Source organism: Gekko japonicus, unplaced genomic scaffold (assembly GCF_001447785.1).
Source record: "Gekko japonicus isolate JY-2015 unplaced genomic scaffold, Gekko_japonicus_V1.1 scaffold40, whole genome shotgun sequence".
Taxonomy (NCBI): Eukaryota; Metazoa; Chordata; class Lepidosauria; order Squamata; family Gekkonidae; genus Gekko; species Gekko japonicus.
The window spans coordinates 1,284,210-1,310,444 of NW_015172554.1; the positions used below are offsets into that span (position 1 = coordinate 1,284,210).

The 26,235-nt window shown below is 47.2% G+C and overlaps 1 protein-coding gene across 1 annotated transcript in view; it reads right to left on the bottom strand.

Annotated features, from left to right (window-relative positions):
- EHMT1 (euchromatic histone-lysine N-methyltransferase 1) overlaps positions 1 to 26,235 on the bottom strand; it is a 162,924-nt gene that overhangs the window by 11,264 nt on the left and 125,425 nt on the right. Inside the window, exons 13-24 of the mRNA XM_015421172.1 lie at positions 21,653 to 21,881; positions 20,477 to 20,638; positions 19,080 to 19,162; positions 16,488 to 16,594; positions 15,532 to 15,654; positions 11,607 to 11,708; positions 10,755 to 10,859; positions 8,005 to 8,159; positions 3,422 to 3,589; positions 2,614 to 2,758; positions 1,810 to 1,887; positions 804 to 919 (exon numbers count right to left, since the gene is read on the bottom strand). Of these exons, the coding sequence (XP_015276658.1) occupies positions 804 to 919; positions 1,810 to 1,887; positions 2,614 to 2,758; positions 3,422 to 3,589; positions 8,005 to 8,159; positions 10,755 to 10,859; positions 11,607 to 11,708; positions 15,532 to 15,654; positions 16,488 to 16,594; positions 19,080 to 19,162; positions 20,477 to 20,638; positions 21,653 to 21,881 (1,573 nt within the window). The remainder of the gene's footprint in view (positions 1 to 803; positions 920 to 1,809; positions 1,888 to 2,613; positions 2,759 to 3,421; positions 3,590 to 8,004; positions 8,160 to 10,754; positions 10,860 to 11,606; positions 11,709 to 15,531; positions 15,655 to 16,487; positions 16,595 to 19,079; positions 19,163 to 20,476; positions 20,639 to 21,652; positions 21,882 to 26,235) is intronic.

Consider the following 26,235-nt stretch of genomic DNA (forward strand, 5'->3'; position numbering starts at 1 on the left):
GATGTATGCTTAATCATCATGATCTCATATGCAACTCGATTGAGATTTAGTCAATCAACTGCAACTCATGCAATTAATCAACAAGCATTTCTTTGACTGGGTGACAGTTCTAGAAGAAAACCAAGAAGGAAAAAAAGGAAATGCATTGCAGTTGAACGATCAGCTCAGTCTCTGATTGAATGGCTTCAGATTTATGCTTTAATAAACGCGGTGTTACCACTCTGGAGAAAAAGCACAGGGATGAAAGAGAACCTTTGATCAATATGAACGTTTCCACCAGAACTGGAAAATCCTATAAAACCTAAGACCTTGGAAATCCCCTGCAACATTGGTTTAATTTTTCCAAACCCTAACAGGATCTACCCGCCCCCATTTGAAAAATGTACACTGCCAACCAAAAATATAGTCCAGACTGGTTTAACTCTGATGGGCCATGACTCTCCAAGGTCACAGGAAGAGCTCTTTCCCAGCATCTGTTACCACTGGAGATGGCAAGGACTGAACCTGGGACTTTCTGAATGTAAATCCAGCACTCTGCCACCGAGCCATGGAAACCCTTATGCTGCCCATGGCAGAGGAGTGAAATGTGTGAGAGTAGCGTATCACAACTGCTATTGCAGTAATTTGATAGGTTATAATCTGATTGGTTATTCCTCTTTAATCAAAATCTCCAGCATCATTTGTTTTGTTTCACATGTTTAATGGAGATCCAGGGCATACTATTCGTGTCCTCGTTTTTGGAAACCCTCCTTGGGTTTTATGGGCAGGCAAACACTCATCATATAAACACCCAACAGACTCACCTGAGCCCATTTTGCACAACACGATTCCGGCAAGTCCTCCAGCACGAGCAGGCGTGGTTGCACTCAAAGATCAAAGGTGGCTCGGCCATGTTGAATTCAGGCAAGAGGCGACCATCCTGTACAGAGGTCAAGCACCAGACGGGTGAATTCACTGAATATGTGTGGGCTCACATGCATGAAACAAATCAGATACGGATGCTGGAGCTTGGTCTCAACGATGGGCCTATGCTTATGTAGTGAAGTCGTATCACAGCTTATGGAATGTAATGGCTGTCAGAGAATCCCTATTTTGATTTAACGAGAGAGAGACAGACAGACAGACAGACAGACAGAGACAGACAGACAGACAGACAGAGACAGAGCAATTTTCTACATTCAAACTAAAGTGGTTAGGGCAGGGGTTGAAATTCATTAATCATGACCCAGTAGGCAGTATCTAGATTATATTCTTGAGGAGAGCAAAGGATGGTTCAGAAAGTACTTGTGCTTTCCTGAGCCGTTGCACATACCTATTTAACATACTTCCTCCAACGATATCAGGGCAGCGTACTTAATTATTTAGTTATTTGTTCCATTTTTATTCCACTCTCCCCCACAATTGTGGGGCTCAGAGTGGATCACAACATAAGCAGTTTAAAAACAATTAAAATGATAGCTACCAAGCCAGACAATTAATCAAAGGGCACAGGACTGTTGGATTTGTCTTTCCCCATCTCATTTTTCCTCACAACTGTTCTGTTAGGCTGAGAGGCAGTGACTGAGGCAAGGCTACCCAGGGCCTTTTGTGGCAGATTTCAGATCAGGCCTCCCCGGCTCTGGTCTGACACTCTTAACTATTACACCACATTCACTTTACAGGCTGAAGACAATACAGGCGAGTGTTCTCAGCATTAACAAATTCCTGTTATTTAGGGTGGGTTTTCCTTAGCCTGCTCCAAGTTGTCATAGTAGCGGTCACACATCCAACCCTTCCTGAACCCACACAACTGAGAAAGAAAGTGCTCACCCGGTCGTACCAGCAGCGCATACTCAACTGGCCGCACATGCATTTGCTGGAGGAGCAGTTGTCTATGCATACACAGTACTGAGAAGGAGAAAACAGCAGCAAGTCAGAGTCATCCCTACGCATGCCGCTGAAGAACAAGAGTGATGCAGTCATGTAGGCACCTGAGCTACCAAAGTCTCACGTGACTTAGTCAGCTGATCTACGGAGTCATCATATGTACAAGGCTTTGCACAAAGGGGGGGGGGCAGTGCTGGAAAGGGGAGAGATTTTGCCGCAAAAGCCCTCTCGGCCCAAGGCGTTCCAAATCTGGCTGCTTAAGTCAGGCTAGAAGGGCGATGGCAATGAAGTAACTGGACCTCCGATCCAAGGCCCTTTGCTGTAGGACTGCCAAGGGAGGCTTCTAGGCAAGGGGATCTCTGCAGCAAGCATCACGAGAAAGAGAGGGGACACGTCCCAATTATCCACTCGAAAACAAGTACCAGAAAAGGTGCCACGGCCCTGCCACCGTCTCCCTTTTTCAAATATCCTCCAAAAGGACACCTCATATCAAGGAGCATAGGGTGAAGGAAGGAAATTCCGCTCCAGTTACATCAATGCAGAGAAGGGCTGCAGGGAGGGAAGGGAGGGGGAAGGGGAAGGAACACCAGCCAATGATCAACCTGCTCGGCTGCGCTCCCTCCTGTCACTTTTGTCCACCCACACACCTGCATGTGCCGAGCAGAGAGCGTCCTCTTCCTCCCCAGGAAGGGGGAAGGAGAAGAAAGAAAAAGCGAAGAAGAAGAAGCTGCAAGTAGTCTGGCTAACCTGCAAATGAGTGATGTTTCTGTCAATATTCATGGGGGAAGTCACACAGTTCTGAGAAACGTATTTGTAGTTGCTAGGACAAGGCTCACTGTCCACGGAATTGATGCACGGAATTGGGATCCGCTCGTAACCCCGGGAGATGTCTCTGTCACAGGAGGGAGGAGAAAACAACCACTTTAAGCCACAGGAACAGACAGACACACACAGAGAAATGAAGACGCTGCCCTCCATCCGGCAAAACAGCTGGTGTATAAAACAGCCCGCCACCTAAACACAAAGGAGGCCAATTCTGCCTTGCATCTTAGGATTTCCAAACCTGAAGCAGTTAGCTAGACCCTTTCCTTTCTCTGATTTCTAACTTATTATTTGCTGTTGCAGATTCTCCTCTATGCACAGCAGCCTGGCACCTCAGCGTCAACTGGACATTCCTTATCCAGAGCTGCAACTTGTCAGACACAGGTTACATTCAGACATGACAAGAAACTGGTTTGTACAACAACGGTACTCAGTCCCTCCCCCACGTGAGAGCCCATACTGAGGATGAAAGTTGTGAGGGGCAGCTGTGAATTCAGATGTTAACAGAAAGTACAATTAGTACAAACTGCATTAACAACCCAGCTAAAGGCCCTGATCTGAAGTCCCAGTTGGAGGTCCACTGACAAAATCAGGCAGATTTGACAATCTACATTTGGACATCAAGCCAACTGGGGGTTGATCAAGCCATGGCTTACTGTGATGTCTGAATGCAGCCAGAAAAGTGGCCTCTGCCTGCAGCACACCGAGGAGGGCAAAGCTCTCAAGCTCCCACCTGCTCAGTGTCTTTTCCATCTGGACAGGTTTCTCAGGAGTCGACTCTTTGAGGGTCTTGTTCATTTGTAGAGCTACCCAAACTTGAGAGTTGAGACTTGAACACTGCAGGGGAGTCTCGCCCTCCTTATTCTTCAGAGTGACGTCTGAGCCGCGGGACAGGAAGAGGCTGCGTGGCAAAAGACACACAAGTAAAGCAACCGCAGTTCATGCAACCCAGCCAGTTCTAATCCTGGGAAAAGCTCCGTGGAACCCAGAATATCAGGGGGCCAGCACAGAAACCGCCATCAAAGTCAGTTCCATCCTCACTTTCAAAAATGGTTTGCTGAATGATACTGGTGAGCTAACCGATCTCCAAATGAGCAGAGAATCGCCCATCTCTACTGCAGGGACTTTTCACACGTGCATCAGCGTTCTTCCTTCAGTTTTCTTAAGGGTTATAACAATGGTCAAGTTTGCAGAAGACGGAACTTTTATTCACTGATAAAGAATTGAAGCATCAGTGCTTGCTGAAACTGAATAAAAGTTCATGGACAAAAAAGTCTCAGTTGGCTTTCTGGATAAGGTTATGTACTTTGGGGGGGGGACTGGAGCACATTTTGTGACTTTTAAAATTGTCTGAATATGTGATTCTGTTGCCATTGTTTCATATCGACCATCTTGCTGGTTCCATGTTCATCATTCCGTGAGAGCCAGCTTGCATGTGCTAACTGGCCAACACAGAACCAGCATGAGAGACAGAGCTTTTCTACCAGACTACCTCAAACACAATACATAAGGACCATCAGACGAGTCCTGCAGGATCAGACAAAAAATCCAGCTAGTCCATCTATCCTGTATTCCACAGTGGCCAAATAAATGCCCTTGGGAACCCCACAAACAAGACATGAAGGAATCACTTTCCTTCCACTGTTGAAGCTCCTGCCCAGTTAGCATGCAGTGGTATACTGCATCTGAACATGGAGGTTCCATTGAGCAGTCATGCCTGAAAGACACCATCACATGCTTCTTCCAGTTTCAGCTGGCCTTGATGGGCTCACGATTTCACTAGCGACATAGTTTTCCTTGACCAATTATTCTGTAATTGTTATTGATATGCAAACTGTGATTTTACCTCCAATTGGAAGAACTTATTGTTAATAAAGGAAAGGATACAAACCAGGCCATGGTGGCCACATGGTGGCCAAGTGCCCTGTGACAGAGAGGAAGGGAGGCAGTGAAGACACAGCACCACGCGCCCACTCCTGAACCAATTCAGAGGGTCTTCTACTTCTTCCCTCCCCAAATTCTGAAGAACCGAATGCCCAGGCAGGCCCGATTTCGTTAGATCTTGAAAGCGAAGCAGGGCCGACCCTGGCAAGGACATGGAAGGGAGACCTCCAAGGAATACCAGGGCTGGGACACAGAGGCGGGCAATAGGAAGCCACCTCTCTGAGATGTCCAAGCCCCACTGAGGGTCACCAGAAGTCAACCATGACTTCCAAGCATGCACACGCGCGCGTGCGCACACACACACTACTCACGAAATTTTTTTAAAAGAGGGTTAGTTGTTTTGCTTATTTAGATTTTGTTTTGCAGTTCAGTATTTTTAAAATTCTGTTTTTCAATCTGTTCTTTTCTTTCCCCATTCCCATCTCTTCTCAAAGGTCTTTGTGGCTTTTAATTGAAAGCTAGGTAGACTTTGTTGCATTTTACAAGAATTAGTGAGCTGCTCTGGGAATATCAGACAAAAAGCAGGATACATATAAATGACTGACACGTCCATGAATTTGTCTGAACTCATTTAAAGTAGTAGCCATCATTATATTCTGTGCAAGCGAGTTCCACCAGTAAATTCTCTGCTGTGTAAAGTGGCATACCCCTTTCATTTTTCCTGAGACTACAACCACTCCGTTTCATTTGGGGGAGGGGACCCTGAGCACAAGTGCTCTGAAGGAGGGACAGAGAGAGAAGAGTTCATCATGTCTGAATCACCCCAGACATTCCCTGGGCTGGCTGAGGAGGCACAGGTTAGCGACAAGCAGCATGGGAGCAGAAACCTACAACCCTCTTGCGCCCAGCGAACCCTTTACCATGTTTCCTACCTGGATGCCACTAACAAGATCTGACAGTTGCATACAAGTAGGGCTTGCTCACAGGGAGAGGTACTCATCCAGAGACAGAGCACCACGTGACCGCTCTACTTGCTCTCTTGTCTGGAACTAGAGTCTGTGCATGAGAGCAGCAGTGTAGCCAGGAAGGGCTCTTAGATGCGCAGTAAACAGTCATGTGGTGTTCTTGTTTCACTGCCTTCCACGGCCAGAAGAGCAGCAAAAGAGAAAAAAGTGTGGTGTACTCAGTAGTGTTGGATCAAAGCTCACTGGGGTGTCCTCGGGCCAGTGAACGTTCCCTCTCAGTCTAGCCCACCTTACAGCGTCGCTGGAAAGATAAAAGGGGGAATGGGAGAACCATGTACTTGACTCCCTTAGGGTGAAATGTGGGCACGTAGCAAGATTGCAATCAAACAGGAAAGACACCTCAAAGCAGCCTGAAATCTTCTTGGCAAGAGTCAGTGGGGCTCAGTGGACAGAATGCTGGATTAGGGTGAGGTGGGGGCTCCAAATGCCACTCATCCACACAGTGATTGGATGACAGCCGGTCTACTGGCTTGGGTGGTTTCTTTAAAATTTATAGTTTGATTTTATTGAGAAAAATATCAATACAAAATACAGAACAATACTGGCTTGGTTAAGACACCATGCCAAACCAAGGTTGGATTTGCCATGAAGGTGCCTTCTGTTCTGAGGTAAGGAGGGCTAAGATGCCCTCCCCCTCAGAGTGAGCAGGCACTCTCATCAAGGTTTGTCAGAGAGCCTGGGGTGAGTATAAATGGGCAATTTTCTCAGTGGAGGGAGGTAAGCAGTGGAGTACCGCAGGGATCAGTACTCGGTCCGATGCTTTTTAACTTGTTCATTAATGATTTGGAGTTGGGAGTAAGCAGTGAAGTGGCTAAGTTTGCAGATGACACAAAGTTGTTCAGGGTGGTGAGAACCAGTGAGGATTGTGAGGCACTCCAAAGGGATCTGTCGAGATAGGGTGAGTGGGTGTTGTCGTAAGAATGCACCTGTAGCACTTGTCTAAACTAACCCTGTATAGTGTTACCTGTACCTCTAGATTTGTAATGGTCTGGTGAGTGCCCCCAATGTGGCAAATGGGGTTCAGTGTGGCCAGGTGCAAAGTGATGCACATTGGAGCCAAAAATCCTAACTATAAATACACGTTGATGGGGTCTGAACTGGCAGAGACTGACCAAGAGAGAGATCTTGGAGTCGCAGTAGGTAACTCACTGAAAACGTCGAGACAGTGTGCGACTGCAATAAGAAAGGCCAACGCTATGCTGGGGATTATTAGGAAGGGAACTGAAAACAAATTAGCCAGTATCATAATGCCCCTGTATAAATCGATGGTGCGACCTCATTTGGAATACTGTGTACAGTTCTGGTCATCACACCTCAAAAAGGATATTATAGCATCGGAAAAAGTGCAGAAAAGGGCAACTAGAATGATCAAAAAGTTGGAACACTTTCTCTATGAAGAAAGGTGAAAGTGCTTGGGGCTCTTTAGCTTGGAGAAACGACAGCTGAGGGGTAACATGGTCGAAGTTTACAAGATTATGCATGGGAGAGAGCAGGTAGAGAAAGAAGTACTTTTCTCCCTTTCTCACAATGCAAGAACTCGTGGGCACTCACTAAAATTGCTAAGCTGTTGGGTCAGAACAGGTAAAAGGAAGTCCTTCTTCACCCAAAGAGTGATTAACACATGGAATTCACTGCCACAGGAGATGGCGGCAGCTACAAGCATGGACGGCTTCAAGAGGGAACTGGATAAACATATGGAGCAGAGGTCCATCAATGGCTATTAGCCACAAGGTATAGATAGGAACTCTCAGTCTGGGGCAAGGGATGAACTGTATTCTTGGTGCTGGGGGGGGGGGCAACAGTGAGAGGGCTTCTAGTGTCCTGGCCCCACTGGTGGACCTCCTGATGGCACCTGGTATTTTGTGTGACAGAGTGTTGGACTGGATGGGCCACTGGCCAGATCCAACACTGGCTTCTTTTATGTTCTTAAACTGTGTGGACTGTGCCTGCATGCACCCATATGCTACTTCCTGGTTTTTGGCATATCCCAGGCAAACTATGGTTTGCAATTGTGGGAATGAACCACCGTGGTTCAGTTTCATAAGAAAGCAGGTATGCAAGACAAGTGCAACCCTGGATTGCAGAAGTGGTACAGACAGCCTTTGTGAAAACCTGAGAAGGTACTCACTGGCTCACATGGGCATGGGGAGGAATTTTGCAAGGAAGCCAAAGGTGTCTTTCTGGGCTCCTTCACATTGTCTGGTCTGATGTCTGAACCGGGACAGAGTCTGAAGGGCGAGCCAAAGTCTCTTAGCTCTACTTACTCCATGGCTGTTGAGAGGATTACAGAGGGGGGGGGGGGGTGAGGGAGAAACCACGTATTCCACCTTGAGCTCTGCAGCGAAAGAGCATGAAAATTACAAATGACAAAGATGAAAGCAGATGAACGGCTGGCGCCAGTACTTACACTACACACTCGTAGCGGTTCTCTCGGGCCGCAATGTGCAAGGGGGAATCTCCGTGAATGTTCACTGCGTGTAAGTCGCATTTTGCAGCTAGCAAGATCTCTGCTATGTCCACGCATCCCGAAAAAGCAGCCCAGTGTAAACAAATGTTCTCCTCCTGGAAAGGGGAGGGGGGGGGAGAGAGAGAGAGGGACTGCGTTTATTGTGCTTAAATCCTGCTGCTTGGGGACTCCCCTGTCCCTCCTGCTCTCCGTTCCTGCTGTTTCTAAGGCGTGGGCTGCCTTCTCCCCTCGCTAGATTTCTCAGCCTCGTTTTGAGACAGGCAAGTAGGCAGGGAAGCTCCCAGCAACAGCCACCGCCAGGCTCACCAGACAGGGAGAGGCTGCAAGGAAAGGCTGCCCACCTCGCCTTATACGGACAGATGAGTCATTTGTTTGCGAGCCACACAACGATCAGGATCAATCCACAGAGAGGAGCCAGAGGCGAGAGGGGAAGCAGCAGCTGCAGCAGCAGAGCTGTCTGGCCTAGCCTAGTGGGAAGCCACCGGAGGTCTTGTCCCAGAGGGCTGAATTCACAGTGGGTGAATTTAGAAGTGGAGGGAAGGAGCAGCGAAGCCCCCAGAACAGAGGCTGCCATCAGTCACTCTGCATCTCCTGCCAAGCCCCACAGGATCTAAACCTTGGAAGTCTAACAACAACTTGCTGTCCTTGTGCCCCCCCCCCCCAACGTCTGCCCCAGAGCCTGTCAAACCAAACACAGTCTGGGAGTTTGATGCTCAGAACTTAATTCCCAGGTTTGGGATCATTGCGCTCAAGTTTGGGAGCTCAAGCGTGCACATGCGTACATACATGCACACACCATTTTCCTGACCTGAATCAGCCCCAGGGAGCCACTATTTGCTGCACTGGGAAAATATCTGCGTAGCACTGGTGCAAATAGCATCTCCCCAGGTCCCCAGGTCCATTTCTGGTCAGGTAAATGGCACAAGCGGAGGGGAATTTAAGACCTCTCTCTCCATGTGTCCTAATCGGAATCAGTCCCCCTCGCAACTGGAAATTAAATTCTGAGCACAGAACTCCAAGCACAGGATGGAACATGGGGATGGAACATGGGGAGGTGTCACAAGGACCATGTCTCATACAGTTACATTACTGCTAGAGAGAGAGATCTGTGCATCTCTCTACTGCTGTACAGATTGAGGCACACTGCAAATCCTACAGGATTAAAAGAAGGGATGTTAGGACTGGAGAGGTGAAAGCCGAGAAAGATTTGGTGAAAAAACAGCTTCCTTCCACGCACCTCTTCCCCCAAGGACATTTTTTCAAATGAAATTTTTTTTAAATTTGGGGGGAGCACTGAAAAAAACCCGCCATGATATATTCTGTTTTGGAATGAAATATTTTTAAGGCAAGGTTTTACTCACAGTTATTATGCTATAAGCTTACTCTAAAGAATACTTCAGTGTTATAAAGTTTAACTGGATAGCCAAATCTGCTGCTGGCCCTGTTGTGACTTATATCCAAACAATAAGCATTCTTTTATTTACTACAACATTTGTGTTCAGTATTTTCGGATTTAACTTTCCCTACCTTACAGATAGCCAAAAAACAGGATACGTGTGCTAAAACAGCACAGAGTAATACTTTACTGCTCAATCTTTCTCCCTCTTGAGCAGGTTTTTGCAAGTTCGTTTGTAGAAAACTAAGGCATTTATACTTTCAACTTTCATAAATATGCCAGAAAGTACAATGTTAACATGCTAAGTTACCAATGATGCATTTTATTTTAAAAGTTTAAAAAGTTCAAAATTTCTCGAAATTTTAGTCCTTCTGGGAATGAACACCGTCATTCCCTCTGCTACAAAAACTGTCAACAGCTGCCCTGGAGCATGCAAGGCCTTTTCCTTGAGGTTGTGTTTCTCCATCTGAATCTTAATACCGCCTGGCAGAAGGGACTCATTCTGCATTGATGTGTTGGGACCACAGATGTGTTCACAACCATTCCCATGCTGCCTTTGACTGCCCAGTGCCCTAGATGCAACCTTGTGGGTGCCAAAATAATGTCTCAAGAAAGTAAAGGCACCTGTTTTTGTGCAGTTTTACTTAAAGTAGCTGAAGCGGAGTGGGGGTGGCCTTGCTGCTCTGAGTAGACCCAGAAATGTATTTTGCCCCACAATCCACTTCACCAGCAGCCAGGTTACCGACCACTAGCAGTAGAGGGAGTTGCATCTCATGTTTGGATTCTGTATGCAAAACTGCAGTGTGGAGTATCTCTATTCCACACACACATTTTTATTTATGAGAATGATGCCTTACCCCCAGCTCGGTACTGCCTACTCATTGACAGCACCTTTCCAAGCAGTCATCTCTCCTGGTCCAGCTACCTGAGAACCTTTAACTGGAGGTCAGGCATTAATCTGAACATTCAGGTCTCCTACCTGCCAACCAGGTGGCTCTACCATTCTGCTGGAGTCCTTCCTACTACAAAGCTGCCTTTTGCTCAATCTGACTAGTGGTCCACACAGCTCACTATTGTCTGTTCTAAATGACAGACGCTCTCCAGGGGTCTCAGGCAGAGAAAGGTCTTTCCCAACACCTGCTACCTGCGATTCTCTAATTCAGGATGCCAGAAATTATTTGAGCCTGCATGGAAATCATGAGCCCCCTGCTATCTTTCTGACGGAACAGACCAAGGGCTCACGAGCAGCAACTCAGTCCAAAATATAGTACAGCAGAGCGAATCAACAGCTTACGTTATCACGGATGTTGATATCTGATCCTTCGGCGAGCAGCAGCTTCACCAGCTCAACGTGTTTGTACTCCGTCGCCCAGATCATTGGCGTCCAGCCTCCGTCATCCTGGGAACATAAGACAGAGCCCTGCTGGATCAGACCAAAGGTCTGTCGTGCTTAGTATGTATGTATAATGAACAGGTTTTCAATCATTTTTTCCAGCAATCATGAGAGACAGAAGCTAAATCAACAGGTCTGTAATTTCCTGCCCTCTGGATTCCCCCCTTTAAAGACTGATGTTACGTTAGATACCCGACTTTTTCCTACCCAGGGTCCGTTTACTGGATTTTTATGCTACACTTGCTCCAAGGCAGTGTCCCCTCTAAGCTGAGTTAGTGTGAGCTAGCTCACAGTTTTTTAGCCTCCGGCTCACACATTTTTTTGTCTTCGCTCAGGAAGGATGGGTCCAGAGCAAACTAATTGATGCAAGTAGCCAAATCGCTCACTCACAACTTTAATGCCAGTAGCTCACAAAGCAGAATTTTTGCTCACAAGACCCCACAGCTTAGAGGGAGCATTGCACCAAGGTGCTCCTATATGCTTATTTTCCTTTAGTCTTCATAACCACCCTGTGAGTTGTGTCCGTTCAAAAGATTGCAACTTCTCTGAAGTGGGTATCTGAGCCCACAGGCTCCTCAATCCAACCCCAGCACTGTAACCACCGCAACTCATCGGATTTCCTATCTCCTCCGCTGTCTTGTGGATAAGGAGCATACATCTCCTCTGCTGTGCCACACAGCACACTATTCATCAGTCTCCTGGAATAAAACCAAAACGGGCTATGCCTTCAATCTAAGAATCCAAATGGCTTACCTGGCAGTTGACATCCATCTGCCCGTTGGATAGGAGATACTGCACCACATCATAATGCCCCTTCTTGGCTGCCAGATGCAGACACGTAGAGCCTTCTGCATCCTGGAGAAAGTCCACACAGAGAGATCAGTTGTGCTGTGTTACGCTTATATTGTAAATGTCTGCAATGCTGGAAAACAGACAGCACACCATAGACCCCACCTAGAAACACCATCCATCAAGACAAATGCAACCCATAACCTGTGAACTGCAGTTGGCCTTGTGTTTGACAGGCTTGTTTTTTGCAATCCCTGAAGAAAGAGGAAGTGGAGAGACACCCCCCTCCCCACCCTGGGCAGCCATGTCACTTCTTTGGAACTCCTCCCCTCAAAGGAAATTCGCCCCACTCCATCCTTACTGGAACATGCTTCCATATGCGCATGATGGTACTTTTCACGAAGGCCTTTGCTGGTTCTGCTGCTGCTTAATGGTTGGGCTGTGGGCAATGTTCCCTCTAAGCTGAGTTAGTGTGAGCTAGCTCACAGTTTTTTAGTCTCCGGCTCGACACATTTTCGACTTAGCTCGGGAAGGATGGCTCCAGAGCAAACTAATTTATGCAGTAGCCAAAATCGCTTGCTCACAACTTTAATGCCAGTAGCTCACAAAGTAGAATTTTTGCTCACAAGACCCCCACAGCTTAGAGGGAACATTGGTTGTGGGTTTTTAAAAGCTTTTTAATGATGTTGATTTTAACTGAAGCTGATTTTAACTGATGACTGTTTTTATTGTTATTTTTAAGAGGAAGATGAAGGACTGCTTGCTAGCTGATGGCTTTGCTTTTATTTCCATCCCCAGACTGTTGTTTTGATTTGCTGTAACCTCTCCCCCACTTGAAGGCCCATACTGAGGATGAAAGGGAAGGATTTTAAATGATTTCAGTGAATACATAAATGAAATACAAGGCTAAGCTCAGTTTGGGAGGTCAGAAATGGTGCAGACCCAAAGTAAAGCATATGACAGAAGGCCAGAAGGTGGATTTACTGGCTGGAAAAATACAATATCACCTTTTTGCAAAAATGCACCAGACGTTGTGTGAGAGGAAAGATTGGAAGGGCAACCTCAGCCCTCTCAGACTTCCATGCAAATCCTCCATTCTCTTGGCAGGTTAAACCCAGGGGGTTCACTTCTACTGGCTGGATCTGCCCTGCTGCTCTCATGGGCAACTGGGTATTTCCAGACTCCCATCATCTCCACCCTTGGCTTTGACCTTAGGTTTGTAACAAATAAAGACCACACGATCCGCCTTCTTCGGCTTTTATTACCAGCATGCTGCTACCCTTCGACGATGATTTACGTTCTACAGAAAAAGTAATTACCAGGAATAAATCAGCCTACATTTCAGGTTTTTATTATGCAGCAATAATAATCTGATAGGCTGAATATTTGGCCTTAGTCCCTGTTGACAAAACAAAAACAAACAAACAATCCATCAAACAAAAAGGCCTGACCTCGCCCCCCCCCCCCCCCCAAAAGGCAAACAACTGTTCTGGGGGGTGGTCCTCAGTACTCTCAAGTGAGCCACTTCAGCACTATGCCCAGACCCATTTGCTTCCCAAAGGGGGCTCTCTCCACCCATACAGATTCAGTCCTCTGGCAGACTGTTTTTGGCCGCCAGTGGTTGCTGGCAGGGTAGCTTTTCAGGGACAGCCCAGCTCCCCAGTCGACAGCTATTCACGTGTCGCTATGCTGCTCTGCAAGGCAAACGAAGCAATTGAAACGCCTGCACTTTGCACGCTTTCCGATTTATCCTACTAATGAGCAATCAATGTACCTCCTGCTTCAGCCCATCTCACCCAGTCCCTGCTCCTGAACTTGTCCTAGTCAGCTGGAAAATTGCCTTTGCGCTTCTGCATTTGAAGGCCACCTCTGAACATTGCCTGGTTTGGGGAGGGGTGTGTGTGTGTCTGAACATCAGACTTCCATCACTCTCCGTCTGATTATTGGCTGGCAGGCACCACACTGAAAGGTATTCTCCCACACGGTCTAATTTTGACGTTGCCATCTGGGAAGTGCTCTTGGAACAGAAAGGCCTCTGCCCTTAGTACGCAACAAGGCCTCAGGATGCTTTACATGCACTAATGTGCACAATCCTGAGATGGGACAGGACCTGAACGGGATCTGCGTGGGCATCTTGCATGGAGGCGGAATCCCCCCATGCCAAACCATGCTGTTGCATCACCACACTTCCCATTCCCACCTGTTTCAGGGAGGGGGCTGTGGCTCAGTGGAACAGCACACGTTTTGCACGCAGAATATCTTAAGTTCCATCTGTGCCATCTCCAGGGGCAAGTGCAGGGAAAGGCCTTTCTCTGCCTCAGATCCTAAAGAGCTACTGAGCGAGGCATACCAAGGGTTTGCTTTGGTGGGAGTCACCTTAAAAGAGCTGCTGCAGCGTAGTGGTCAGAGCAGTGGACTAGGGCCCAGGAAACCTCATCTTCCCTCTGCCCTGAGACACACAGGGTGACCTTGGGCCACTTGGCTGTGTGCTCCTTGGAGGAAGGCTGGGATACATAATAGATCAGGGGTGCCTGTGGCGCCATAGCACTCCGCTGACATCTTTCCTGGCCCCTGCCAAGTGTTTTTAGGAAGTGGGCGGGACCAGGCAGGGCTTTCGTCCAGTACCGTGTCTGATTGACTACTGGAGATTGGATTGGCCATGCAGATTTTTTAAAAGGTCGCTTTGGCAGAGGCTGCCACCACAGCCCAAGTATCTACAATGTGTTACTGAAGTAAAACTGTGGCAATCGTTTTGTGACTGGCTCGGCCTCCTGCAGCAGCCAATTTGTTGCTGCCCCCACCGCGCCGTGTCAGAATTCCAAATTTCACCGCCGGCTCAAAAAGGTTGGCGACCCCTGTACTACATAAATGACCACATACGTTCATGTTCGCTTAGCAGTGTTGTGCCAGGCCCACAGTTGAGGTGGTGGAGCGCCATCTATATTGGCCTCCCCCTATACTGCTGTGCGTGTTATCAACTTGTATTATCTCGTCTGCCTGTTTTCCCAACATCAACTTGTATTATCTCGTCTGCCTGTTTTCCCAACATCAACTACCACCCACCTGCAACACTTGGGGAATTTAGGTGGGAGCTGATGGGGATAGAGTGATTGAATGGTGCCATTGACTGTTATTGTCTGTTATTAATGGATTCTATTTATCTTTGGTTTTAATAACTGTAGAACAAATTTAGAGTCCAGTGGCACCTTTAAGACCAACTAAAGTTCATTCAAGCACACGAAAGCTCGTATCTTGAATAAAGGGTCTTAAAGGGACCACTGGACTCTAAATTCGTTCTGCTGCTTCAGACCAACACGGCTGACTACCTGGATCTATTACATTATGTATTTATTGCTTTGTTGTAACCCGCCCTGAGCCTGCTTGTGGGGGAGGGAGGGCTGGAAGCTGAATGAATGAATGAATGAAATTACTGCATTGAAGAAGGGTGGTAGAAGAGCATTTGCTTTACATGCAGAAGGTCCCAGGTTCAACCCTTCCCATCTCCAGTTAAAGAATCTCAGACAGAAGGTGTTAGAGAAGACCTTTCTCTGCCTGAGACCATGAAGAGCTGCTGTCACAGTTAGAAGAAGGCAACACTGAGCTAGATGGACCACTGAGCTGACTCTGCAAAGGGCAACTTCACATGTACATTACGCTAAGCAAAGGGAGAGAAACTAGCACACAGCTAGTATGGGTACGAAGTTTGGTAGCATATATCCGAGTGGCTTCTGAGCTTCAAAAGAAAAGTACTGCCAAAAAACAAAGAAAATGAAAACACCCTCAGCTGCTCTTTCGTGATTCAGTCTCCTTGGGAATCTTGTAAGACGTCAACCGCAGCCTACTGGAGACAGAGAAAATCAAAGACATGAAATCAAGAAGCCACCTGTACCTTGGGGTCTACAAGTGCTCCAGCCTTGATGAGGTATTTCACAGCCTCTAGATGATTGTTCTCTGATGCTTCCATAAGTGGGGTTCTCTGGTCCTCGGAGCAGTTGTCTATATTAGCGCCAGCCTGTGTCAAGACGCACACAAAGCAGAATGCCAACACTCACTGTCTGTTTACTGCAGAGACACATCCTGAGGGGCTTTATGACTTGTGTACTTGCTCATTCATCCTGAGCAATGAAGGAAATTACAGCATCCTATTCTCACAAGCATAAGGACCATGGGAATCTGCACACTAATAGGGAGGCTCAACAGAGGATTTGCCAGGAATGTAATTCTTGCCAGTACTGAACTGGCAACTCATTTCCAGCACAATTCAAAGTATTATTTCTTACCTTTAACTCCTAAGTGGTCTGGGATCAGGGTAGTTAAAGGGTTCCCTCCTCCCATACAAACCTCCCTGACAGCTGACCCTGCTTTTCTGCACCCCTACCTTCAGAGGTAAGGTGAGTGGTTACCCAAGATGGGTAGCCGTGTTAGTCTGTCTGTAGCAGCAGAAAAAAGCAAGAGTCCAGTAGCCCCTTAAAGACTAACAAAATATGTGGCAGGGTAGGAGCTTTCATGAGTCACTGCTCACTTCTTCAGACACAGACAGAATGGGAGTCCATCTGTCCTATTTATTGGAAAGTGGAGTAAATAGGACAGATGGACTCCCATTCTATCTGTGTCTGAAGAAGTGAGCAGTGACTCATGAAAGCTCCTACCCTGCCACATATTTCAGATCCCAACTCTTAGCGACTATGATCTTATCATGCATACTTTTAATGAAAGTGGGGGGGGGGGGAAGCAACGATTTCTGGTTGGCTGGACAGAGTACAGGCTCTTAAGATGCAGTTGGCAGAAGGTGCCAAGATACCCCCCACCCCATTATTCTGAACAACAACAACAACTGAGATAAACCTGGATCAGCATGTGGCAAATGTCCACGTGCCCAGACTCTGCTGCTGCATGAAGAGGAGTCCTCTTATGCTGGTGCTCCATTTTGAAGTTAGGGTCAATCCCATCCACTGAAAAACACAAACATGGGAGTAAAAATACAAAGCAAATCCAGTTGGAAGTCAAGAAGATCTGACTGTGCAGGAGGCCACCACACACATAAGCATACCATATGAAACTGGGAGAGAAGAGGGGGAGGAGAGACCTAAAGATTGGATCTACCTCCTTGACGTGCGTTAGCTCAAGAAGAACAACAGAATGCGTCTTGAGACAGAGATTCCATTGTATAACAGGAGATCAAACAGGCTCATACAAGCTGCGGGAATGCAAGGAATTGTAGTATGTATCGGTGCAAATGGAAAATCCCCCCCCCCTCAAAAAAATCTCCTCCTACAAGACACCATAAGCTGCTAAGAGCTTGAAGAGGTTAATTTCTCCATCTCAGTCTGCTTTTGTCTTTAATTGAAGCACAGCTCCTCTTAGCTCTCCAATGTCAATCAACATGTTCAGTCCTCATCACGCTGCCTTTGTGGATGAGGAAGGGGGGCCTCTTTCAAAAACAAACTACAAACTCTTTTTTTTTTTTGCATACTAAGGGAGTCTCCCAAAGCACCCAAAAACCTTGCCTGTGGGTGGGCCCCTAACACTGCCTTCATGATTGGCACATTATTATGAAGTTTGCTATGAGAGTGGACAAAGCTAGAAGCTTATGAGGAACTGCAAAGGGAGGCCAGCCTCAGTATTTGTATCCGAATGTCTGTACCCAAATCTCCGGAATTCTGGAGGCCCTCATGGGCTTGAGCAGGTCCTTATCTCCATCCCCATCCATGTTCTTTTCCTCTTTAACCAGTTCAACTGTCCTCAACATTCTCTGCCTCAAGAACCATGCTCAGTCCTCATAAGACATTCTCTATTTTTTTCCCTCCCAGTCACTTAAACTATAAAAAATCATATTTTTCTGCATATCTGTGGAGTCTCCCCAAATATGCAGAAGTACGTCTCTTCCAGTGTTCCCTCTAAGCTGAGTTAGTGTGAGCTAGCTCACGGTTTTTTAGCCTCCAGCTCACACATTTTTGTCTCCGCTCAGGAAGGATGGCTCCAGAGCAAACTAATTTATGCAGTAGCCAAATCGCTGGCTCACAACTTTCATGCCCGTAGCTCACAAAGTAGAATTTTTGCTCACAAGACTCCACAGCTTAGAGGGAACATATGGGCGGCCCGTGTTTGCTGCTTTCGTGATTAGAACAGACCACCCACTTTATTATTCAATACAGTAAGATTATTTCTACATAGAAATACAGTCAGAGGGCATATTTCCCCCAAAATACAGGTTTTCCCTCATTCATACACTGAGAGGAAGACAGTACAAAAGGAAAGAATGAAAGGGGGTGGGAGGGAGGAGAGATACCGAGCTTTCTATAATGCAACATGGGAAGAGCAGAGAGCCAGAGATCTGCCCTGATGTGCTGTGCAGATGAGAACCTGTCACTGTGCATGTGTGTGCGCTCTCTCTCTCTCTCTCTCTCTCTCTCTCTCTCTCTCTCTCTCTCTCTCTCACACACACACACACACACACACACACACACACACACACCCTTACTCAGGGCTTGCACTCTTCTGACTGGTACTAGTTTGAGACCTGAGCCATGAGCCTCACAGAGGGCAGGTGCTAGGACGAACCAGAAATACTGCTAAAACAGAACAGCTGAAAATTACTCAGAGGAGTGGGGGAGAAAATACTATCTACTAGCAATAGGTCGTTTGCAAACATGGGATTTGTCCACAAAAAACCGGGACCTCTTGACACACACCCGTCCTTCCACCCTCCATATGAAGTCACTAGGAGGATTCAGCTGAGAAAACAAACTTCTTAACAAGTCCTAATTCAGGCTGGTGGTGAATAGGACGTTTATTATGTAAAATATTTATAACCTGCCTCTCCACATGAATTGCCCAAGGCAGTGTACAATAATTCACACATACACACAAATCAAGAGCCATTTAGGCAAACTATGAAAGAAAGCTAAGCACTGAAAAGAATAAACTAACAGCACACAAAGAGTGGAGATTAAAAAAAACAAACCCAGAAAACCCCAAGAGCAACTAAAATACCAGTAGATAAAACTGAGAAACAAGAATCCTAAAACCAAGAACAACATCTCAAATTCTTACCAGAAGTTAGGAAAGATTATCAACAAATTAATTTAGCAGAAAACATCCCCACTTCCCTGGCCCTGGGAGGAAGTCACAAGCTTGGTCCCTTCCAGCCCTTTGTTAACTCAGGCTCTCATTTGAATACTTGGGAGTTTCAATTAAGGTTGAGCTTGATTAACGCTCATTTCTGTGAGCCCTCTTGGCTCAGTCACTCTGTGGAGAGCACGTGGAGAGGATAAAATGGAAGAGGTGGGGAGAGAAGAAGCAAAGCGTACACTGCTCAGAGTCTCTTGGAGGAAGGACCATTCCAGTGCTGTAATGCCGAGCGCTAAAATCAAGGCTAAATCCTAGAACTGCGTGGCAGAGACCTCTCCTCTGACATAGGAGGAGGAAGCCACTTACCCAACATAAGGAGGACCTTCTGCAGCTCCCCTTGCCGTGCAGAGAAATACAACTGCTTTGGATGAAACCGTAATTTCTTGGGCCTGTCGAAGAGCACAGAGGCTATTAGCAACCAGAAGGGTAGGAAAGTCCTTAATGCCCTCCCCTCCCCTCCCCTCGTTATTAATTGCACATCAAGGCACACTCCTTTATCTGCATACCTGACTTGCTCTGGTTTCCCTTGAATCACTAAGTTTGCCAACAACCCAGAACCACAAAAAAACCCCAACAACAACTAAAATGCTGAATGCCAGAACGAATGGTGCCATAATCTGATTTGGGTGCAGAGACTCCAAGGAACTATCTGACTTATGAAAATAATCTCATTTGTAACACCGTCTCCCTCTGTCTTTATAAAATCTTTTCCACAACAGGGGAAAAAATGGTCATGGCTCCTTGCTACAGAAATGAACGAGGGAGGTGCAGTTCCTCTGTGGGTGGAGCACAAGTGTCACATGAGATTCCGTCCCCAGCACCACTATTTAAAGAATGTCACGCGACAGGTGACGGGAAAGGCATTCTTCTGTCTGAGACTCTGGTGGGCCGGTAGCAATTAAGCAAACTATGCTGAGCTCGATGGACTAATGGTCTGAGTCAATACAGGCACCTTCTTCCTAATGGAGTGATGGCCCATCCCTCAGTGACAGAGCACCTGCTCAGCATGCTAAATGTTCAACTGCTGCCATCTCCAGGTAAAGCATCCCAGTTAGCAAGCTTTGGGGAAAAGGTTTTCTCAGGCAGGGAAAGTCCCTGCACGTTAGTAAGCAGCAATGAAGCTTGACGGACCAATGGTTTGACTCAGAATAAGGCAGCTGATGTGAGAGTATCAGTAACGTCACTATCAATCTTGTGTAGTGGTCAGTGTTGGGCGGAACCTTGGGTAGCCCTGGGCCTGTCACTCCCCCTCAGCTTTGCCCACCTCACAAGATCATTGTGAGGATAAAATGGAAGAGGTGGGAAGAGAAGAAGAAAAGCATACACTGCTCAGAGTTTCTTGGAGGAAGGACAGGAGGAAAACAGAAATAAGTTCATAGACACACAGATGGAGTTTCACTCGCGTTTGGGACAACATGATAGTCAGTTCAGTAGAGTTAGGATAGATTTCCCAATGGTTATGAGGAAAGCCATCTAGTGTGAAGTCCTGAATGCTTCATCAGGACATTCTCCTCACAACACCTTGAGACTGCAGCCTAGTTTAGCAGCAGAACTGCTAATGAAGGACTGGGAGGTAAAAATTAGTGAAACGAATCCAAATGTGCCACATTGATCTGAAGCCTGAATGAAAGCCCAAGATCACACAGTGAGTGGGAGGCTCCACGGACATTTGAATACATTCCGACAACCAGTCCCGTTCTTACTTCTCGGAGTCCAGGGCAATCAAGGCGCTTTCGAGGGTTTCTTTAACGGGTCCCTGGGGCATTCCAGGTGGGGCTGGCTTGGGAAAGGCAGAGGTTCCAGCCAAATCAAACCCCTCTGCAGGCAAACTCTCTGGCTGGCCTTCCTCAAGGGGTTGAGTGCCACTATAGCCAAACAAGAAATAAAGGGGGGGGGGGGGGAGAGAAAACACAACCACCATGAACAGTCAATGCCACACACAGATTTTGCATTAAGCAAAGAAAAGAGGTAGCTTTTAAAACGGCACTGGCTTGCATGACTCTCCAGCAATGTGAAGGACAGTGTTGTGAACTTCCATCCAAAGCTTTACCCCTTGCAAGCATGAGTTGTGCTGTAAAGCCAACTGAAACTGAAACTCATAGTGCAATCCTCCCTGGATGCAGATGGGAGAAAACTGGGTGCTCCCCCGACCTCAGTTTCATCTACTTCCTGAAAGTGTAAAGTTAGGATCCCAGGGAGAGGTGTTCAAGGATCAGCCTTCTCCCCGACCTGCTAGGTTTCGGCTGAAGGGTGCTTCAAAAAAAGTGAGGGAAATGTTCAAGCACCTACTCCCCTTATACTGCAGTTTGTAGTCATACAGTCCAGTGAAAAATAAAACCAGCTGCCTAGTGTTCCCAACCACAAAATATAGAAGTTCCTACCAACCCCGCAGTTTGCTTCTGTGAAATACGGCCAGTTGTTGCGGTCTCTCTTTTCACAGCCAGGACTCTTATGAGCAGTGTTCCCTCTAAGCTGAGTTAGTGTGAGCTAGCTCACAGTTTTTTAGCCTCCACCTCACACATCTTTGGCTCAGCTCAGGAGCCAAATTGCTCACTCACAACTTTAATGCCAGTAGCTCACAAAGTAGATTTTTTGCTCACAAGACTCCACAGCTTAGAGGGAACGTTGCCTATGAGCAATAGGCAAGTCTGGCCAAATGGTGCAGTGCTACTCCAACAGGGACTGTCTCCAGGAAGGACCGAAATTCCCATTAACTGCCCTTAAGAAACTTCCTCTAGGAAGGTAGGATCATCCCCCCTGGAATCCCACTCCATCCCTTTGGTTCTTCTCAGCAGAAAGACGATTCACTCACTGCGACTTCTCAAATGCACAAAACACAGGCAAATTCCCACTTAGGGTATCACCGAAGAGGGACCCACCTCCCTGTCGTTGTGTCCGCCCTTCCCTCCGAAGTCCCTGGTTTCTTCTGCTCGTAGGTCAGTGAAAGGGTGGAGGTAGTGTCTGCCTTGGCGACTGTCACTTCTTTGGCCTTGGAGGCCTCCTCCCCACAGTGTGGACAGTAGCTCATGCCTTTGACCTGGGAGGCACAGTCCTTGTGGAACCGGTGGGAGATGCTGCTCTCGGGCTGACACTCCATGAACGTGCCCTGGGGACAGAGGGGTCAAGAAGGAACAGCCACACGTTATTTATTTAATTACGTTATTCATAGTCCGCCTTTCTCACTGGGACTCCTGGTGAATCGCACAGAATGAGTTGCCACCATCCACAGGACAGGACATCCAGCCGACACTGCAATCGGATTTGGATTGTAAAATGAGTGTTGGTGTTCTATGTGGTTAGCATGTTAGACTCAGCCTGGGAGCCTGGGGGGTTCAAATCTCCAGTCCATGAAGCTCACTCGGGCGCCTTTGAGCTGGTTGCTATCTCTCTGCCTTTTCTACACCGCACGGTGGTTGTTAGGATAAAATCAATGTTATGAACTGGGGACCTGGCCAGTTATTTTCCTTCTTCAGAGTGGCTTGTTGTTAACTGGAGGTTTTAACTGCTTTTATTGTTCTATACTTACTGCATTTATTCATACTTGTACTGTATCTGTATTTACTGTATTTTTAAATGTTGCAAGCCACCCCAGGTTTCTTGTGGGGAGAGGGCACAGGGTATAAAATAAAATAAATGAACAAAATGGAGCGGGGTATTTATGCCATCTCCCACGACCGGGACACAGATGTGCAGTGCAGTAACGAGAGTGAGCAGACGACCTCACAGGCCTGTGAGGAGGAAGGGGAGGAGGAGGAGGAGAGGAGTTGGTTTTATTCCCCGCCCTTCACTACTCAAAGGAGTCTCGGAGTGGCTTACAATCGCCTTCCCTTCCTCTCCCCACAACAGACACCCTGTGAGGCAGGTGGGGCTGAGAGAGCTCTGGGAGAACTGTGACTGACCCAAGTGTCACCCAGCTGGCTGCATGTAGAGGAGGAGTGGGGAATCAAACCAGGTTCTCTAGATTAGAGTCCGCCAGTCTTAACACTACACCACCGCTGGCTCTGTGATGTATACTACCCAGAGCTCCTTGGAGGTAGGGTGGGTTAAAAAAAAAGAGAGAACTAGACAGATGGATTATTTTTACCAAGGCTCAGGGGTCATTTCCTGCAGGAGCGCACAGGAGTGGAGCTCCGGAAGTAAAGAGCCCAGGGGGCGGGCACATGCAACAAGCCCCACCCCCTGCTCCCAGCAGCCCCAGGCCACAAGGAGCAAGCAGTTAGGTAAGCTGCAGACACACACCCCGCCCCCCCGGCCCAAAACAATCCAGTGGCACCTTTAAGACCAAGTTTTATTCAGATACAAGCTCTCCCTCCTCTGTGAGGTCAGATCTGCACACCCTCCCCCAGTAGCTAGCAATCCAAAACAGTCCAGTGGAGCCTGAGCAGTGGGTGTTGCCTTTTGATACACTTCTGGTGATGTCAGGGGGTGTGGCATATGCAAATAAGGTATACTAATGAATTATGCTAATGAGCTCCTGCACCTCTTTTTCTACGAAATGACCCCTGCCAAGGCTTCACCATCCACAAGTATGTATGAACAGATGAAGCTGAACCAAATATCTGTTCCACTTAGCCTGGTATTATGGCCAGCAAAAAAAGTCTTTTTTAAAAAAAAAAAAAAAAACAAGAGATGTCAGAGATTGAACTTGGGACCTCCTGCAAAAGCACGCACTCACTCTACTGCTGAGCTATGGGCCTCCCTCCTTTTAGACTAGAAAATGAACAACTTAGCCAAACTCACTATAGGAAGATCCGAAGGAATAAACCACATTCTCAACACGAGTTTCTGCACAACTCTTAACTGACCAAATTTCTCTCTTGCGTTACTGTAAATAGGTGATGTTCAGAACGACCTTCAGTAGCGAATTTATGTTCTCTTTTACTGAATTAGAGTACATTTGCTCTGACTTTCTGAACATGGCGTTTCCCCAACCAAAACCCCACATTTCATAACGGGTATTTTGTAAAACTATGTGCAGTAATACACGTTACAGTTGTTTAGGAGAAGGGCTGCAACTCAGTGACAGAAGGCATGCTTTGCATGCAGAAGGTCCCGGGATTAAATCCCTAGCATTCCCAGTTGGAAAAACCCTCAGGTAGCAGGTGCTGGGCAATCTCTCCCTCTACCGGAGCCCCCGGAGAATCGCTGCCAGCCAGAGAAGAAAATACTGAGCTAGATGGACCAATAGCATCACTTGGTATAAGGCAGCTTCATGTGTTCACAGCATAGCTGGAGTCCCATGTGCACACGATGAGTATCAGCAGCTTCATTATTACCCAGTTAACAAACTGGCACAGAATCCTTTGGACACCCCCACGTCTTTTAACTCTAGCTGCCACTAAACAAAATGGGCTACAGATGCAAAAGCAGAGGGTCATGGCTGAAAGAATCTCCTCCTTTCACGCAGACCTTCCGATATATTAAGACACGCAGTGCCTTCGCCTTTTGAAGAAAGGTAGATGAACAGCCGAGACAGGTCCTTCTTTGCTGTGGCACCTTAACTGGGGAACTGCCTCCCAGAGCAATTGGAGTTGATCTGATTGTTTGAGGGGGAGGGGCACGGTTGAGATTCTCTGTCCCCTTCTCTCGTCTGTCCTGTTTAAGTCTATTTTAAAGGGACGACTCCTAGTGAGTCTGTGTGTGTGTAAGTGCCTGTTCTATTGGATCTTGGTTCTACCGCTGAGCTCTTTTTAATGGAATTTTAAATGTCATTTTGGCTGCTCCATCTTTTTAAAAAGTCACTGTTAATTGGAAGTTGCTTCAACTGCTCTGCTCTTATGAGTGTGGGGTGTAAATGGTTTAAATATATTAAACTGGGTGACAAAGCTCCTCAAAGACCATAAGGCACAACGCAGTAAGCAACACACGGCTGCTTCCTTGGACAACAGTCAGCTTTGAACCAAGTCTGAATGATGCGGAGACTGTGGACAGTGTATCCGAAAGCAGCATCTGTGAAGCTGGTAATGCCAGCCACAGAGCTAAACATGTGTAGCTCATTACAGCTCATTCGCTTGCTTGCTCTCCCTCTCGCATTTGCTCTTTCTTTGGCTGAAGGCGCGTTGCTGCCCTTAATGAGCCAAAACCATCTCTGGTTCTCTCCTAGTTCCACAGTTCACCCACAGAGGTTTCTAAGTACCTGGAGGTTTGTGACTTGGCAACTTACTGTAGCTATTGTGGCAATCTGTATTTGCCGTAGTCGTCACCCCCAGAAGTGGGGAAAATGCTTTAAACACACAGCAGCCTGATTGCTGCCCCCCCCCCCCTTTAATACTCCTGGCAGGGAGTAAAATCTCATCCCAGACTTTCCAGGGCGCCAAGAGGCTTGATCAAAGTGTTCTCATACATGACATTTAGAAAGTCTTTGAACCTCTCCTTGCGCTATTCGTGTGTGTGAACAAATGTTGTTAATGCCAACTGACAGAAAACAGAAGAAGGCCCCCTTTCTTAAAACCGAGTGCAAATTCTAGCCAACAGGTTTTAGTCAAACGCAAAAACGTATCATAGCCTCGGGTGTGAAAACATACTGGGAGGGACCCCAGAAGTTGGTTTTCTCTGTTTTGAACCAAAAAGTGGCTGCCTGAGATCTGCCCTGCCATGCGAGGTGTGAAAAGAGGAACCTGATCCTGCAGTCCCTCTGCTGACCGTTAAGAGCGTTCCACAAAAGCAGGAGGCAGGAAGCGGTGCAAAGCAAGTGAAGAGAGAAATTAAACTTGGCACTCTTTTGGCTAGAGAGAGCAGAAGGTGCAGTGGAATTATCTTTTTGCATTTACTGCACTTTTAGCCCATCATTCCTGCACCACAGAACTCAAGGCTGGATTCCCGGGAGGTTTCTCCTCCAGGCACTGACTATAGCTAGACCTAGCGGCAGCAAGGATACTCTCCAGAGCCACCCAATACCACATTGGTAAATATCTTTTGAGACTCAAGGTTTCAAAACACGCCCCGAAGCAGAGAAGACAGAATGGCAGCAGAAGTGAAGGAAGTTGAAGATACTCCCAGTGTGACAGTTCTCACAAATACGATGCTGGCCTCCTTTGAGGAAACGCAAAGGGTTGACAGGAGAGGCTGCAGGTTTCTTTCAAGCCCTTTTCTGTGAATATCTTGATCGGGCCAGGCGGTGGTGTGGAAGAGCGAACCCCCTGCCAGCCAATCAGTGCAGGAGAAATGGCTGGGCACCCCATTCTATGGGTTGGTTTATCAATGCATCTACTCTTCATCTTTTTCACAATTTCCTGGAAATCACTAGCCTGTCATTCTGCCCACCTCTCCATCCAAACCACCACATCTCCACTTTGACTACCAGGGCTAAGAGGTACTATGGCCCTTGTGCCCAGATTGTCACTCCTTCAGGGAACCTGGTTGGAAGCAGGATGTGGACTGGATGAACCGCTGGCCTCATCCATCGGGGCACCCTGTATGTTCACAGCAGGCTCCATCCCCAAAAGGCAACCTTCATTCTCTT